The sequence below is a fragment of the Pipra filicauda genome, unplaced genomic scaffold, assembly GCF_003945595.2.
Source record: "Pipra filicauda isolate LSUMZ 115617 unplaced genomic scaffold, ASM394559v2 scaffold10_size6260569_pilon, whole genome shotgun sequence".
Lineage (NCBI taxonomy): Eukaryota > Metazoa > Chordata > Aves > Passeriformes > Pipridae > Pipra > Pipra filicauda.
In genome coordinates this window covers 1,840,833-1,854,562 of record NW_024103541.1, presented here as the reverse complement: position 1 = coordinate 1,854,562, position 13,730 = coordinate 1,840,833, and the positions used below count along the sequence as shown (strand labels likewise).

General features: G+C 38.9%; 1 protein-coding gene across 1 annotated transcript in view; it reads right to left on the bottom strand.

The window, feature by feature from the left end:
• Positions 1–13,730, bottom strand: part of SLC49A4 (solute carrier family 49 member 4) — a 69,490-nt gene that overhangs the window by 28,380 nt on the left and 27,380 nt on the right. The window contains exons 3-4 of the mRNA XM_027725558.2: positions 9,368–9,636; positions 3,756–3,885 (exon numbers count right to left, since the gene is read on the bottom strand). Coding sequence (XP_027581359.1) covers positions 3,756–3,885; positions 9,368–9,636 — 399 coding nt within the window. The remainder of the gene's footprint in view (positions 1–3,755; positions 3,886–9,367; positions 9,637–13,730) is intronic.

Sequence of the window (13,730 nt, the reverse complement as noted above, 5' to 3'; positions counted from 1 at the left end):
CTTGTATCATCTTGGCATCTGATGCTATTTAATACTATCCACGTGAGAGCCAATTCAACATCTGTAAAATAAAATAAAAAGGAATTTTGCATGGACTTTAAATAGCCATGTTGTAGATTGCAAAGAGGGAACATGTCTGAATGCAGTCTTCCAATATAACGCTTGCTGAATATTCAAAATATTTGGCTACCTGAACCTCAGCTTCATTAAAGAGCTACTTTTGAGGAAGTGCAAACTTTGTAATGTATTTGACCAAAATTTCCCACGGTGTATTTTTTTTCTGTAACTCAAGCAACAAGATAGACTGTCATAGCTGCTCTGTGCCACATCCAACTCCTAGTACCAATCCTAGAGAACCAGCTCTGCATCATGACATCCTCCAATGACAGAGGCTGCCACCCTGCCTAGTCTCCAGCAGAAGTGAGGTGACCTGGAGAAAGGGTGCATGACAGTGACAAAGATCCCCAGACGTCATTCTGCCCCCTTGTCCAGCAACAGCTAGTGCTGCCTACATTAAGTGCTAAAGCTGGTTGAAACATACATCTTTCAGCAGCAGCTCTGCTTTTCATGGCTCCAGTCGCTTGTATTTGTTTTTGCAATTTTGCAATTACTCCACTGAAAATAGAAAAATGTGCTGTCTGTCACACCATCAGCTAGTGAACCCACACTGTTTTCCATCGTATCAGTGATGACGGGACATCAGCATTAGCCTCTCTTAAACCACTCTGCTGGAATACAAATTGATTTTTTCTCCTGTTTTTTTTTTTTTTTTTTTTTTTTTTTTTCAGAAACCTATCTAATGCTATCAGAATCTGTAAGACAGACTGGTTCAGAGGGGAGCCCCATCAAAGTCAGTCATCATTTTCAGAATAACTTTGACAGTGCCTATTAACATCAGGCACGCTCTGAGCAGCTTCCATTACTGGATTGTGATGTTGATGAAAGTTTCATTAAAGCAACAATGATGCATAAAAACCCTATTATAAAATTTCAAAATTGTTTACATAGTCCCTTGAAAATATAAAAGGCACATAACTGGCTAAAAGTATCTAATTACCTCAAAGCAAAAATCAAAACAAGTTTTCTTAATACAGATTTTAATATTAATCAACTATTTACTTGTATTAGGATTTTTTCCATTGAAGTTTGTGGCATATTCCGAACTGGGGAAAAAAAAAGTTGTATTTGCTTCACCCAAGAAACTGATAAAGGGCACTGCACTTTTTCTAACAGAAATTCAAACTACACTTGTCACAGCATGTGATAGACTGCTGAAAGATTTGGGCTTAGCACCCAAACCATGAGTAATCTGTCGTCTCCCACTGCAGGCTGAGAGAGTTGGTATCAGGAGATAACCAGAGATCAGCTAATTGCTATAATCTGTCAGAAGCAGGAATCCTCCAAATCAGAAGGAAGAATCAAGTTTCCTAAGGAAGTCCCAAAAAATGGCCTACAGGGGATGGTTGACCTTTGTGGATGGTATAATAGAACTCTGCAAGAAGCAGCTTGTGTAGATGACTGCCCAAGGACCTGAAGGCATGAAGGAGTATGGGATCTGAAAGGATGTGACAGATCCTTTTAGTGTCCAAGGTAAAAAGGTCAATAACTTCAATGGTAACATTATGCTATGCTGCTTTATTTTGAAGTAATAAAACTGCAGCCTGAGGGAAAGAAGAGGGAAATGATGAACATCTCAATTCTCATGAGTGTTTTTGGCACACAGTTGAGTCAGCCCACCAGCTCACACACATCCCAAATGCCTTACACACGGTTCTTATACCAGAGGGTAAGTCTACAGCAAGGGGAAATCATGATTTCTTAGTACTCATCTGCTGGTTACCTTCAGTCTACACTACTAAGTCAAAAGAAAGGCTCTCTGAGCCAAGAATTATGAAACCTAGATTAGGCAGGCAACAGAGTTTAGAAGCCTAATGAGCCAGATGATGGACTTCTCCTGAAGCATGGCAGACACCATTTTCTTCTATAAAACCCAGTTGCTTTGATGGATTGTTGCTGAAAGGCTCCTCAAGATAAGCAGGTTTAATGATGAATTGTTGATTATTTCATGTACAGAGGAATGAAGAAGTGCCTTTGATAAAGGGTAGCATGGAAGAATGCAAAAAGACCAGAGGGACAGGAGATATAATTATCTACCTGTCCATGCTTAAAAAAAAACCCTCTTGGTTCTCGGAGACACTATAAACTATGCTCATTATTTAAGAATACAGTTTGTTTTCTTCAGTTTCACTGGTTGAGAATAGTAAGCCACCTTTGTTGTTTATATCCTGACCTTACAGTATCTCAGGTCCACTGTTTACAATCCTTTTAACATGGAATCTACTGGTTAAAAAGCTCCCAAATGGAGCACTGTCAACGGAAATTTTATATTTCACCTGTGGAGCCAGTTGCTGTTTGGATTTCTGTTCAACGGCAACATTTTTACTACACAGCCTCAGGCAGGGTCCAACTGCACATCAGCTTGGGTGAGTAAGAACATTACTATATGTGCTAAGTGTCCTTAGGGGAACTGCTATTTTTTAATATCCTGAGTAGGTCACTTTGCAGACTTAACCAGTCAGCTGTACTCACACTATCTCCTGACTGCCACTGTGCTCCAGGATGAACATTCAGGATTAAGCATCTTGCCAACTATTTACCCCCCCAAACGACATAAGAAGCCTCCAAAAAGAAAAGGAAAAAAAAAACCAAACCAATGACAACAGGGGATGAGTTGTTTTCACTGCCTCTAAATACACTTATTGAAAGTATGGCCCACAATAGACCTTTTAATTGAATGGCTAATGCTCCATTACCATCAAGTTTCAAGCAGCCCTTTATATGCAGATTCAGCTTCTATCACTGCATCAGTCAACAAACAATTACAACAAGAGTCTGAAGCCTCCCTGTGAAGTCAGTCACACTCGGTACCATGGGAGCAGTTCTTTGCCCCAGGAAGTTCATCTTTGCAGTATCATGTACAGGGCACAGGCATTCACAGTTATCTATCATTAATATTACAGTTGTTTTAGCTGTTCCTTTAATATGATATTTCCATTACACAAGACATTTACAAACACTGGGGGGAAGTAGGTCTGTGTCTTACCAAAAGAGCCCAAGTGCAAAAAGCTGCAAAGCTGTCATTTTCTTTGTAACTTCTTTCTTTTTTTAAACCTAAGAACTTAAAGGAAGCTAACTAGTCTTTGAACCTGTCCAGAAACACATTTGGAGACATTTTTCCTATTCCCACTTCATATTTTAACATACTTAATGAGATTTAATTGATGAAATCACAATTTCAGATAGTTTGTTCACTGCTCCCATGGCTGAATAATCCTTCGAATGACAAGTAAACTCCAAATTCATTCCAATATAATAAGCACAGACAAACGCAGCTTAGTTAGTTAGGTTTGCCCAGTGCTGCTAATTGCTATCTCACAGCACACTGTTAACAACCTTGTATAACCTGCTGTAAAAGAAGCATTGTATAAAAAAAACCTGTGATAACAGGATGAGTAAAGCATTGTTGGTGCTAAAGGACTCTGGCATGAAGCCTTGAGATATACCCAGTGATTTAAAATTTAATGTCTGCTTTTCAGCAGTTAGCATCCTTTTATGCCTCAACATGAATAATTAATTTTATTTTGTTTAAAAGCACTACAAACCAACTTGTTTGCTCCATGAGAAGATTAAAGCGCACTTGTTTTTATTTATTTAGGTGCTGATCTGCTTTGAAGTGGAACCCAGTGAGGTCCTACCTTAACAGTCTGCAAAAACTTCTCCTGTAGCTGAGCCGCTGACTCGCTGCAGCGACGCTGGGAGGGAATGGAGGGCGCGAGGGGAAGTAGGCCAACGCTGCGGAAAATATCAGGGAAACCATTCCAAATTCTAAGCAAGAGGGCAAAGAAAAACAAAACCAAGAACGGATGTTAGCATCGACAGACTTATTTTGGTACACTGCTGCTACCAGCCAGCCCCCAAGACATAAATCCCACCACAAGTGCCTTAATGCCCCTGGCAACAGAACTCGGTAACTTGAAGGAGAATTTCTTTTTTCCCTCCCCAAACAAGATTTCAAATTGGGATGGAGAATCAATGAGACTGGCAGTGCATGCCAGTGTTAGGAGCTGCAGAGAACCGGGCTCACACATGGGGAACACAGGGAAGCAAAAGGAAACTGTTACTTTTTCTCCTTAAAGAGAACTGCAATATGAAGATTTGGGCACATTTCCTCACGATGGAAGTAATGCAGTGCAGATACCAGCAGGCCAGAGACTTTAAACAGATGGGACTGGGGAAGCCTCAGGGCATGGAATGACAAGTACTCATTGCACAAGATGATGAAGGCAAATGAAAGGTCAAGCAAGGCAGCAGTTCGGACACAAACAGATTTACGTGGCAACAGAAAATAAAGAGAAAAGTGCAGGAGCAGCCATGGCTCAAGAACAGAAAAAAAGTACAGGTAAGAGGGGAAAAAAAAAGAAATAACACAGCTGTTTGCAGATGCTCCTCTTGTTCAGCAGCAAGTATTCTAAATCTTTGAAAAATTTCATAGCAGAAGTTTGGAACTGAGCTTGAAAAGCGACGAGCACTTCAAAAAAAATACTCAGTAAGTCCCACGAGCAGACATTCTGAGGAAAAACAACTCTACCCACAGTCAGTCTAATTAGTTTTACAGGCATTTTGCAACGTATATCATGTTCTCCACAGTCCTCAATCCCAATATTTCTCCCACCCCCTTTGAAAACAATATTCTTTGCTGCTGCAGAGAAAAATGTATGGCTGAAGTGTGTTATCTTAAAAGAACCTGTGATCTTATAACAAAGAAGTGTTCACTGACACCACAAATAAATTCCAGCAGAGTTGGATACTCAATTGCGTTCATTTTCTTTTTCTTCTCTTTTTTAATAAATCAATATGAACATGGCGCTTTGCCAGGTCTTCTGCTAAACCAGAAGAAAATAAATTCAGGAAACAAATAACAGAGTCTAAATGGATCAGCTGGAGATGGGGAAAGGAAACGAATGCTTCTATTCAGTATATGGGAAAAAAGTCTACACTAAATTTCCTTTGAAGGCATACTGGGAATGTGACAATGCCATTCTTCACGATCAAATACTAAAAGATTCATTTTGAATCATGTGGTGTCTTTTCCTTCTCTAGTCTAACTGCATGTTTTGAGGGCCAAGGGCACTTTATCTCCTCTGCTCTCTGGAAAACAGATTCATTTCTATCTTTGTGTACATTGTTTCTGAAACCATGAGCAGTGAATAAAGAACTGGTCATAACTGATCATCCCTGAACTAAGAAAGGGATGAGATGCTTTGTCACTACAGAGCTGTTTAGTAAAAGCTGTTTATCTGCCTCTCCTGATTCTAGGTCTGCATACAGGTTTATAGCCATACATATGTACATGCATACACACATTTTAATCACATATTAAAGAAAGATTTCAGACTGCAGACAGGTATAGCCAACAAGAATGTGATCACACAAACTTGTAAGTTTTGTCCAAGGTACTAATTATTTAACTTTGTTATACTGTAGTGCTATAAGGGAAAAGGCTAGATCTTTTTCTGAAGAATGCAAATGATGATAATTTTTTTAAGTCACAGCAATATTTTATAACAGGTGCCCATCTGAGGCCTCATCTGTGTGCTGCCTCAAGATTTCTGCCAGTCAAATTGCTGCAGCAGAAGCAGTATAGTAACATCTTCTATTTTTTTCTTTAATTATTAAATTCAGCATACTGTCCTTGTAGTACCTCCTTGCACCTCTGCAACATTTCCCAGTGTTACACTTTCCAGGCTAACAAATCTGCCTAGCTAGCTCTGCCCTCATGCACAAAAGGAAAGTGCAGAATGCCCTTTGGAAACTAAAGCAGCTCCCTCTATTGAAGAACAGAAGTCTTCAGTGCCATCTTAGCTTTGTGAATCACACCTACATCAGAAGTCCAGGTACTGTCAAACACATTCAATTTCTTACGTGATGAATTCCTTCCTCATTAGGAAACCTACACCTTTATCTCCCTCATCATTTACTTTTTCAGACTAGATAAAGAAAAATACAATATAAAACTTGTCTTAAAGGTCTTCCACAGGGGTAGCAGGCTTCTGAAGAGGACAATGGATGCAGCAATGTACTCAGAATTGGGCAAGACATAAATCAGTGTGCAGAAACACAGCTGTCTATCTCTTGTTGAGGAGTGAACCTGGAATGCTTTACAAAAGCTGGGTACCACACCACAGTGACTTGAGACTGCCAAAGTGGATAGATACCTGCATCTTAGCCTAGGAAGTAGACATCCTGCTGCTTGCTTGTGTAAACCCCAAAGAGAAAAAAGAAAAAAAGAGGTTTAACAGAGACAAAAGCCTCCTTGATAGAACATCTTTTCCCTTCAGATAGGCTACTCATAGCACAAAAACCTACTCAAACTCAGAAACCTTTCTCCCCACCTTGTCCTGTAATGTAAAGGGGGAATGAGGGCCCTTTACACAGATGCACACATTTTATATTTTTTTAACAAACAATGATTTTACATTGTTATTTAGGAAAGCACAAGGCTGAGAGTTCTGGCTGCAATCCAGAATAATTCAAGCTTCCTTGTGCGATTCAGGTAATACAATTCAATCCTGATTTGCTATATCTGTACTATTTGAGCTGTGAACCAGAATGTGCAGCGACACAGATGACACAGAAAGAGGCTGCGGTAATTCAACTGAGCTCTTAGTCCGCATTTGAGATAAAGGAAGAGCAATTTATTAAAACACAGAAGAGACTGGAGTTAACAGAGCAGTTTCAGAATGGGTTTATAAGCAATTGCTTCGTAATCATGTTTGAGGTTAAGTCCTCGGAAAATTTGAAAACTCTTGGCACACTACTGATCCCAACTTAACAATTCACATCATTACTGCCTTTTAAAAGACATCATCTAACATTTGAAGGCTGCTTATCTAATACTACCTCACACAAAAGCAACAAGCTCCATCATAAACACAACTCCATTAGAAATGCAGTGTGCTTATCCTGTGAAACTGGCTTTCCCATAGGATCCAAAATGAGAAGTCATACTAAGCCTGGCCACACTTGCTAAAGAAGTGGGGAAGTGGGATATTTGGGTCAGCTCCTTGTTGTGCTATATTCTCCAGAACCTTTGCTAGTAATCTTGGAAGTCAATTTGAGGCAAGTTTTCTGACCAGCCGATTTAAGGGACAAACAGTACCCTACCACAGCTACCAGGTATTTTTTGGCCCACAGGTGAACAGAACTGTCTATACATTACACGAGGCAGTTGCCCACCGTAAGGCAGCCTTCCTTCTACCTCTGGAGCCCACCTGGCACAAGAGAGCACAGAGGAGGCAGTCAGCGGGGACCCTGTGCCTTCGGCTTTCCAGGGAAACAGGGCTGAAGTAAGACAGGAGAAATCCCACGAGGGATTCCACACAACCTCCTCTTTGACAGCTCTTGCCAATTTTAAGCCAGTTGGAGGTTTTGCCATCATCACTGTGATTCACTGCAGGCCAGCACCATTCACAAAACAGCTCTTCGTCATTGCCTGAACAGCTAAAGAGGTTTCAGCTCCTGAAAAGATGCACCCTGTAGGACACAAACACAAGCACACAGAATCCACCTCTGTTCAAAGCACTTTCAAATACTAAGTGAAAAGTGCAGATGCCCCTCAAAACACATTTCCTAGGAAGATGAAGAGCTGCTGTAGGATCATCTCATGCTGGGATCAGTGATTCCAAACAAGTCTACGGGGTGTTCCGAAGCCCTTGTCAGCTCAGACAGGCATAAAGAGCCATGCTAAGACATGGAGCAGGCAAGACACACCTAACCTTGGTGGCAAGATCCATCCCTGTTTCTGAAGAAAATGCTTAGGAAAACCTCCCTAAAGAGAACAGAAGAGAATGTGAATCTAATGGGCTGCTGAAAGCAATACTTCTAGTGCTACCAGATCCAAACCAGTGGTTTCAAGCACAAAGCAGTACTTTCTTTAGGCAGATGAATTCTTCTCACTCCATAGAAAATCTGAAGAGGTAGAGCTAAAGCCCTTCTCTAACTGCTAGAGTTTTCCTCTCCTTATCTACTGCTCCTCAGGACAAAACCTGACTTGCTTTCATTCTTCCTTCTTTCATATTAGCCGTTCTCATCTGCCATGAGATTTCCACAGTCTAACACCATATTTACTAGTGAACAAGGCTTAACCAAACCCAAATTTAACTGTTGTTCCATCTGAGTCCAGTAAAAAGTAGGTTACTCAAAAATACTTGGTGAAATAGTGATTCGACTTCTATTACACTTTTTTTAAAATGAACAGTAAAGTGACCCTCTCCCAACAGGAATATTAACTTGACAAAATTTCTGCAAGAATAACGTCCAGGAATAAATGATCACAAACAGCCAACTCAATTCCATAAACCTCCATATAAACTACACAGTATATGTACTTTAAGACTTCTGGAACACTTAGGGTTATCTCCTCGCTGAATTTCAGAGGCTGTAATCATAAGGGGGGGAAAATCCCAATCAAATGTGCAACCATCATGACACGGTAAAGAGTTGATCTGCTCTGAATGCTATACCAATTTATATCCTTTAAGAATCAGAACATAGGCTCCTAAGCCACTTAACCAACTCATTTTCCTTAAAGTTTGCTGCTGAGTTTTGTAAGTGACATAAAGAGATGTAGAAGCCATTGCAAGAAAAAGAGCAAAGACATAAAATCCAAGTTATATCAGGTGAATTTTATATCAGTGTTTTTTTCCACTAAACTGTTGCCACGTCATTGAAATTGCTCACCAATATGAATTATGTGGTTTTAGCTAAAAATAAAATCTATTTCATTTTAATTTCAGTGTTAGATTCTTAAATACTAATAATCTAATCACATTTGAAAGGCATATGCAAATCATAAATTAAGGCTGATTTAATGCAGGGAAGAAATTTAATGCTAAAAGACTATTGGATTTCCATCCTTACAGACACAACAGAAAAAAACCCAACATGTCATGGACACATATTTTTAATGAAAATATAATAAGCAAAAACCAGTTTGGAAGCTCAGGGAAAGTGTAAGCTCTCCTAGGAGACATTTCTCCCAAGATCAGCCGATATAAACAACTATTACTTCCTTTGGAGTCAGCCTGTACAATAGGCTATTTTTAAATCTTTCCTACACAGAAGGGGAAAAAACTAACCCTTCTGACTGTACAATACATTACCACTTAATTATTTTCACTCAGTCGGAAGCCGGTTCCTGTGCAAACCAGCCACTAGAGGGTACTGGTTCACAAGTACCAAACACACATGAACGCATGCACATTTTTAATATTTTCTTATTTTTTTAATATTTATTTTTAAGCCACACCTGCATACAGCACAGCCTCGATGCGGTCCTTGATGTGCTCGGTGCTGCTCTGCGATGCCAGCAGGAGGTGAGCTGTCCCATTAGGAGATGGCACCACCAGAGGCCCCACCAGGAAGGCGCCAGCAGAGCCCAGGTAATTGAGCAGCGAGGCGATGGCTGTCGCTGTGGCACGTTCGTCCGGAGAAAACCACGTTGTGGAAAGAAATGGTGCCGCATTCATCACGGTTGGCCCCGCCAAGCCATTTAACAGCTGCCCTCCGTGAATCAGCCTGGAATAGAGAATACGCCACAGCCATTTGGATGACAATTGCTTGCCCTTTTTGGGGGGTTTTTAATTAAAAAGGTATGTGAGATATTGAGTGCTGGAGATGGAGCAACTGCACAAAGAAATGAAAGTACTGTGGAAAAAAAAGGATATTCTATACACTAAAAGAAGCCCAATTTGATTGATTTAAAGACTCATGAACTACTCTGGTCTCATTACCTCATATAAATGGAGAAGCAAATGTTCTCTTCAAAGGAGAAAAGGAAAAGGGAACAAAAGGGACTTTCTTTGCATCAAAAAGGCACCATGATAGGATATAAAAGTAGAAAAGGCGTAGTAGCAGCAGCAAAGCTTTAAATTACAAACATCTTAAATCTGACCCCTTGCATGCATAAATCCCGATAGAAGATTTAAATTAGTTATGGCAGATCCAAAATTGAAACAGTTCAGCAAAATAATCTGCATATTTTTTCACTGCATTATTTATTTTTATTTACGCACTCAGATGAGCTTTATGTGCCTACAGATGAGGAGGCCGGGCTGTTAGGGTTTCCAAGAGAATCGTCTTCTCCAGCAATCTGGCCATTCTCAACATACTGTTGAAACAGCCAAGCAAACCCAGATTTTTCTCGTTTTTCACACTCATTGGGATTTAACAGATAAGGCTGGTGACAGAACAGAGATAGTACTTCCAAGCAGTGAAGTCTCTGCAAAGTTTGGCTTAATATCAATGAGCACATACAGAAAGGACTTTCTGAAGGCTCTCCTACACATGGAAGTCAGCCAGAAATCTTCCACTTTGACTTTTCCAAAAGGTGATTAGCCATGAAAGGCAACAGTATTTTTGAATTTATATAAAAATTTCATGCCTAAAAAAGAGCTAGAGAGTCAAACAAGGCATTGCAACCCTCCAAAGTAGATCTATTCAATATGCAATGAAATGGTGGCAGATGATATTTTCAAATGGGTGGTGTTTTTCTAACCATAGCAGGAACTCAGTGTTATTGCTGCAAGACTTGAGTTGTCAGACATAAAAAGCTATGGCCTGAAAATAGGGAAACATAAGCCACCATTTAGGCACTGTTTCAAGCCACAAATGGCTGAACAACATACAGTGTAGCAGGCACACAAAGGAACAAATATGCAAAAGAAATGCCAACAAAGTCTTTATCGAATTAACAAGAGAGATTGCAATACAAAGGAATGGATACTACCAATTCTCAGATAATTAGAAATTAAATTTTTAAACAAAATTTATAAAAAGTATACAGGAAAAAAAAGCTATTACATATCATCTGAAGGAAACCTCTTCTGAGTTGGGACAGAAGCAATATAATATCCTCTCCTACATATCTTTTTGAGGTGGACAGATTTCATTACTACTGTTCATGATGTACTTCATGATGGACATCACCAAGGCATGGTCAGGCCTTCTGAATGCTTGTTAAACTGTGACACACACACACACTCTCTCTAAACCAAAATGAAATAGTTTTAAATAAATAAAAAGCACTATCTAAACAACACTGATATAGTTTTCTGGAGGACACAGTACATCAATCCCCTAAGATTACTCTTCAGTGTACTTTGGACAAACCAAGGTATCCTTGTGCACTTTGGTATTTTCATTCTACTTACGTCACTACAGGAAGTTATTCTCAAACTTCTTCTAAACTGTTCCAGGGTATTTGCATGGCTATGATACATCCCCAGGAACAGCTGCATTTCAGTAGCAAGTGAGGTAACTATTGCAAAATATACAGATTTTATTTTAGTAAATATTGCTCCAAAGTAAATTTAATGTTTAAATCGTGGTTTAGTTATTGTATGTTTGGGAAACTGCATCATCAGAAAATAACATGTAGGCATTTCATCTTGTAGAAGAAGAAAAGTTTTGCAAAAAAACCCCAAACCACCAAACAAAAACCCGCAATTTATCGACTGTGAGAATTATACATACTCTTATCATGTACTTCAGATTAAGATTCTGTCTATCAAACTCTACCATCTCAATAAAGATCTATAATCAACCTTCATACTTGAGGGAGAAACAGATGTTAATGTTACTTTGCAGATCCCAAGGGAGAAAGTAGTACCTTAATTCAGAATTTTAATTCTGTATTATCTTTCTGCCTTTTTTTTGTTGGGTTTTTTTGGGGTTTTTTAGAAAGAGCAAGCCAATTTTGTCTCTCTATAGGTCTCTTCTGTTGGTGTTCTCCTGGCTGCTGTCCCTCCAGCCTTGCCCTGCCTGGTGTGCTGTCTGTTCCCATGGATTTTCCCATGGTCTTTCCATCTGCATTTCTGACATTTACCAAGCTTGACATTATCATCCAGGGTAGAACATCTCGTATCTTCATATTGCCTAATTTTTCAAGTCTAACCTATTTTTCAGACTAAATTGCCATCAATATACAGACTACTACCTCCAATAACTGCATATGATAACAGCCTAAGCCCTATTTTATCTCTTTTTCAATACTGGTTTGAATTAAGCTACTTTTTCCTGAGAAAAAGATTATTTGCATGGTTCCTCTGCAGAACTTTAACTCATTTCCCTAGAGAGGCAGGGATGAGAGATTCAAAACACAATTCAGAGCATTAACTAAGCTGCTGTTCTGGGAGATGCATGTAGCAGCCTCTCCATTTGACAGAGAAATATGAACACAACAGTACTGGTGGCTCTTTGCTGTTTGTTACAACATCTTATCAGCGCTGTGCTAGATTTTGGTCTCACAGCCCATGAGTCTCCTCTTGTACACCATCGGCGCTAAAAATTGCTCCAAGACCAAGACAGGTTTGTTTCTGTTATTCCCTAATTTTCTTCTTGTTTCTGCTACCAAAAGGGTGTAAAGAGCACTGCATTTTTTTTTCCTGTCACTATTCCAGTTTCATTCTGCATAACAAGATTTCTCTTTCCTAAGAAAAGGGCTAAAAAGATAACTTTAGCTCATAGCCTTACCCAGATAGAAAAATATTTTTCAGTCTCATTACAGTAGCACAGTAATGTTCATCTGTTATTTATCCAGCTCTGCTGTTTTCAGATGCGTTATTTATCCAATCATCATTTAATTATTTCCATGTATCAAAAAGTAGAAAGTTATTGAGTTCAAATGACAGAAAATAATACAAGAGTAGAAGGCTTCTTAATCACAATCATGGAAGAGAATACTGGAAAAAACTACACTAGAAATTCATCCTCAACTTACACAATAATTGATGACTGACTGGTTTAAAGCAAAAGTGGGGAAGTAAACATCTACCCAAAATATCTTGTTTTAACCATTTCAGAAGCCAGGTCAGGACTCATTTTGAAATGTCAAGGTTTTTGCACATCTGATCTCTTTTCTAATGAATCTGTGTGCTCCACCAAACTTTGAACTTGCAATTGAGCATGAGCCCTTTAAAAAAAAAAAAAAAGAAGAAAAATTATTTGAGGACTGGTAGTAAATGCTAGTGTGAAATATCATTGCCAGAGCATCACAGTAATGGATAACTTATACATTTATATTATGTATTTATCTATATATAAACAAAACACACAGACATATTCACACATACCCCTTTTACATGAAATAAAGATCATTTCTGTTCCTAAACTGAACTGCAAAAAAAATAGTACAAGGGACAGTTCAAATACAGCAATAGAAATTAGAGTAGAAAAACACTTACTGTACTATATTGTCACCTCTTTTCCAATTTTTTTGTCAAGTCACATTATAAATAACTTTAATTATATGGTTTTCATCACTTCCCTGACAGAAGACTTTACATTAGTATTAAGAACTAACCTGGTTATACCTGTTTTATTCACTCCGTGCTATCACTACTGCAATATCCTAACAGGCAGCAACAAAGAAAACCATGGAAGGCTATAAATGCTGAAATTACAATATCACTAAGAAAACTGGGTATGGAAAAAAAAGTGAGATTGTAGACAAAAAGGTTTTAGTGATTGATGATAATACCATCCAGTTAAGATGGGAAAGCACTTCCATTTACAGTCAGCTTTATTTATCTTTTTCTCCCTGTATGAGTTGAAACTTTGCATGCATGGTCACAGTCACATCAGGTACTGGATTTGTTAAGCTATTTAAAAGC